This window comes from Mercurialis annua, linkage group LG3 (genome assembly GCF_937616625.2).
Source record: "Mercurialis annua linkage group LG3, ddMerAnnu1.2, whole genome shotgun sequence".
In the NCBI taxonomy this organism is placed as follows: Eukaryota; Viridiplantae; Streptophyta; class Magnoliopsida; order Malpighiales; family Euphorbiaceae; genus Mercurialis; species Mercurialis annua.
Genome location: NC_065572.1, coordinates 52,082,087 through 52,085,866, shown reverse-complemented (window position 1 = coordinate 52,085,866; position 3,780 = coordinate 52,082,087). Strand labels below are relative to the sequence as shown.

At 35.9% G+C, this 3,780-nt stretch overlaps 1 protein-coding gene across 5 annotated transcripts; it reads left to right on the top strand.

Annotated features, from left to right (window-relative positions):
* The first annotated feature begins 365 nt into the window (after window positions 1-365).
* LOC126675116 (protein DOUBLE-STRAND BREAK FORMATION) lies at window positions 366-3,780 on the top strand. Of its 5 annotated transcripts, none has more exons than XM_056105214.1 (8): window positions 366-490; window positions 964-1,075; window positions 1,158-1,251; window positions 1,382-1,455; window positions 1,543-1,753; window positions 1,853-1,996; window positions 2,250-2,379; window positions 3,148-3,317. In XM_056105214.1, the coding sequence occupies exons 2-8, from the start codon at window positions 969-971 to the stop codon at window positions 3,183-3,185; spliced, it is 798 nt and encodes a 265-aa protein (XP_055961189.1). In that variant the 5' UTR covers window positions 366-490; window positions 964-968; the 3' UTR covers window positions 3,186-3,317. The 5 variants fall into 5 exon arrangements, with proteins under 5 accessions (XP_055961189.1, XP_050225655.1, XP_050225654.1 ...); XM_050369698.2 differs by having other exon boundaries at window positions 368-490; window positions 3,143-3,780; XM_050369697.2 differs by having other exon boundaries at window positions 368-490; window positions 957-1,075; window positions 3,143-3,780.

Here is a 3,780-nt window from a genome sequence, read left to right as displayed (position 1 = left end):
AAGAAGGCTTAACCCATATGGAGGCCCCTGTACTTTACACTTTTTTTTCCGTAGGTCCTTATACTTCATTTTTGTATTATCTGATCCTTCTACTTACCTATTTTCGATTTTCAGGTCCTTTTTGAGTTTTTTCCAGTCCCTCTACTTACAATTGTTTTTTCGTCCAGTCCCTATACTTACAATATTTTTTTCCTCCAGCCACACAAAATGACTGAAAAAAACTCAAAAAGGACCTCAAAAATAAAAATAGATAAGTAGAAGGATCAGATAATACAAAAATAAAGTATAAGGACCTACGGAAAAAAAAGTGTAAAGTACAAGGGTCTCTAGATGGGTTTGGCCAAGAAAGAACAAAACAAACTCAAAAACTAAAAGGGGCTTAATTAGTTGATTTAGAAACAGCAAAGCAAAGAAAGCATTTATGGCGGTGACTGGAGTCCGGCCATAGCAGCGTCCGCTCCTGTATCTCCACCGGCTGCAGCATCCGGCGGTACTCTTCCTCCTCCTTACTATAAATCTAATGGATAATTTGTAATACTCAAGTGTTGATGTTGTTAGTTTAGGACTTTATTTATGATAACTCCATTGCCTCACTCAGCCTGAAGCCGTGGAGGAACAAGAATTTAACTAAAATTGTAATGCTCTTCCTTCGGGATATTGTTTTTGATACTGAGATGAGATTCTAGTGTAGTCATCATGTTACTTACAATATTGGTGTATAATTAAGGTCAGGCTGATCTAGCTGCACGAGACTGCCAAACTCCATCGATTTTAAAGTTTTTCCCGTCTTTGTCCATGCATTTCTGTTTTGGCTGCACCATTTAGCGATATGCTTATTGATACGCTAGAAACTTGTGATGCATATTGTTAGTTATACACATTCTGTGCAATTATTTTATTTGTTAGCCAGTTTCTTTTAATCTGAATTCTGTATAGTTAATGCTAAGTTTTGTTAGATCACAGAAATAATGGCAGATTCTAATGCTTACAATCAAAATAAACGGCTGAGAACTCACTCTGCTTATACTACCCCATCTCCTTTTCACCCTCCTCCAGCACCTCTGTGGCCACTTGGGTAATTTTTTTGTTTAATGCTATGTTATTAATAGATTGGACATGGCATGAATTTCATTGAAGAATTTCACATCCTTTTGTAGAACTGCAGAAACCATTCCAGGAAACCATGTTCCTCAACTTCTGATTTCCACTCCTGCTCCCATGCCCGCTACTGGCAGTTATACACATGTCCAGGTCATTTTCTTTCTAAGTTTACCGTAATTCTTTTAAATTAATTAGTCTCGACTCAGCTTAACTGAACCTTGATTCCAAAGTATTGTGGCCACCTATACAAATGCATTTCCTTACCTTTCACCTGATATAGAGTGCACCTCTTCAAAAGAATAACTCAATTGCTGAGCCAATCTCCTTCTTTTGCTCCCAAATTACCAACAGGAGGTTCATAATCTCACTCTCTGATTGTCAAGTTATCGTCATTGAATTCTTCTTCTGTGCTACCATTTTCATTATTTAATTTTTTGACAGATTGGACTCTGAAACCCTACTAATTTTAGAGTCACTTATGGTATGCAAAGATGTGAAGCCTTTACTAGAGCTACGATCCAACTTGAAAGAGTTCATGAGATCTCAATCTATCTCTATTTTGTGTGAAATCAAAGAGAATAAAAACACTGATCTTAAACTCTTGATTCTCGAGTTCTTTGTTCGTGCTTTTGCTCTCATTGGAGATATGCAGGCATGTTTTCTTTTCAATTCAATTGTCTTAGAAAAGGTAACAAACTTTGGAATCAGATGCTTATTTGTATGTGTTTTCTCGGATGTGCTTATAATACAGAGTTGTTTAGCTCTGAAATATGAGGCTTTTCTTTTGCGGAAAATTAAGTCTTCAAGTGGCCAATTTCTACAAGTGTCACGTATGGAATGGCTCAATTTTGCTGAGCAGCTGATTGAAAATGGCTTTTGTTCCACTGCTATACAGGTGAATTTCTTTTTACAAATTATTACAACTATTGTGCTGATTAAAAAGTTGAAATTATCTTAATTAGGGATGGCGGTAAATGTGTTAAGTTTACTTCCAGATGTTTATTGGTTTAAGTATTGATGGTAATTGTAACTGCATAAAAAAAAGATGGTTCGCCGCTAGATGTATCTTTAAGCTAAAAGTGCACTAAAATGTGCTATAATTACAGTATTCTGATTTGATCTTTTACCTATGGGAATTACTTATGCAGGCATGTGAAAATGCAATGTTATGCCTTCAAATGGATGAGGATGCCAGTGCAGTAACAGATCACTCCTCTGGCAATGAAAGAATAAGAAGACTTAAGGACCTTGCTGTAAAATTTGCTGGTTCTAGTTCTGGTATCTTCTCTGCAATTGATTTATTCACAAATTTTGTGTTTCAACACATTTGCATCTAGGATGGCTACACCTGTTATGATTCAAAATCGCTGGTAGTGAAATACAACCATCAACAATATGTCATATTATTGGCGAATCTTTATTATCTGATTTCAGTTATCTTTTATTCTGCATGATTTTTTGTTTCATTAGTGATGGTGGTTGAGTTGGAATCTGTACGTGAGAGAAAAATTGGCCATGTAAAATACAGATGCAACGGAGAACAAATGTCATTATGTTGCTTAACAACAAAAGAGTATCCTGTTGTACTAAAAAAACTGTAGTATACTGGTAGAAGGTTGAAGATTGAATTTCATGTTCTTATATTGAGATTAAGTGCACATACGAGAGGTGGTTGGCTTTAGAGAATGTTGTCAATTAGATTGGGACGGAGGGAGTATTATCTTATCCTATAATAGATATGTTTCATTCCATTATGTGATACATTTAAGATATCAAGCCTGCATCATCGCCCTTCACTCTAGAAACTGGCAGTTGAGATTGTATATAATGTTTTGAAGGATTCTTGTTTCCCGCCTGAATTATTATTGACTGCTTACATATTTAAATTCATGCCTTTTGTCTATGCACTTTTATACTAATTGGTTTTCATTCTTTTAGGTGAACTAATTATTGCAAATACGATTTACCTGCACTTTTTAAGCGGGAAATTATGATTGCGCGTTTCACCGCATTTTTTGCAAATTCTTTTTGTTTGATACAGTTCAGGCTCAAGCAACAAAATACTTGAAGAGGAAAACAGTTGAAAAGAGCAAAATCTGTTCTTCATTCGGTAATGAAGTGCAGTATATGGCTAGCATCAGTTTTCGAGATGGAATAAAGAAGCGGAATATAAGAAAATTGTACGAATCCCAATGTTGGAAGGAGAAGGCTGAACCGAAACTTGAATGACATTTGAAATGACGGGATGGTTGCCTTGCTGCTGAGAATGAATGAGAATGTTCCCTAACATATGCTTTGATCAGCTAATAACCTTCAAAATGGCATGTAAATAATCTTCATTTTTTCTTAGTTGAGCTAACTAAGGTTGTTTGGCAGGGAATGTTTGGTCATGATGATTTGTTGGCTCTGCTTCATGTCTGCATAATTCTTTAGAAAAACACCTTAACTTAGTTATAATTACATATTCCTGGCTCGGGTCCGATAACACAATTCCGGGAGGAGTCGGTAGTTGGGCACTGGATCCCTTCGAACCTGGAAAACGTGTAACGTTGGGTCGGGATAGAGAATTGGTTGGGTGTTAGAAACATGTTCAGCTATTATTGATATGCACTAGGTCAATCATGTTTGACCATGTATTGATTTTATCTTTTGTTATTAATTAGTTGACACTTTTATTAT

Excerpts from the sequence above, each read along its gene's own strand:
- LOC126675116 (XM_050369698.2), top strand. The coding sequence starts at position 969 with ATGGCAGATTCTAATGCTTACAATCAAAATAAACGGCTGAGAACTCAC. Across the intron at positions 1,456-1,542 it reads TCCCAAATTACCAACAGGAG|ATTGGACTCTGAAACCCTAC; the intron begins GTTCATAATCTC and ends ATTTTTTGACAG. Across the intron at positions 1,754-1,852 it reads CTCTCATTGGAGATATGCAG|AGTTGTTTAGCTCTGAAATA; the intron begins GCATGTTTTCTT and ends CTTATAATACAG.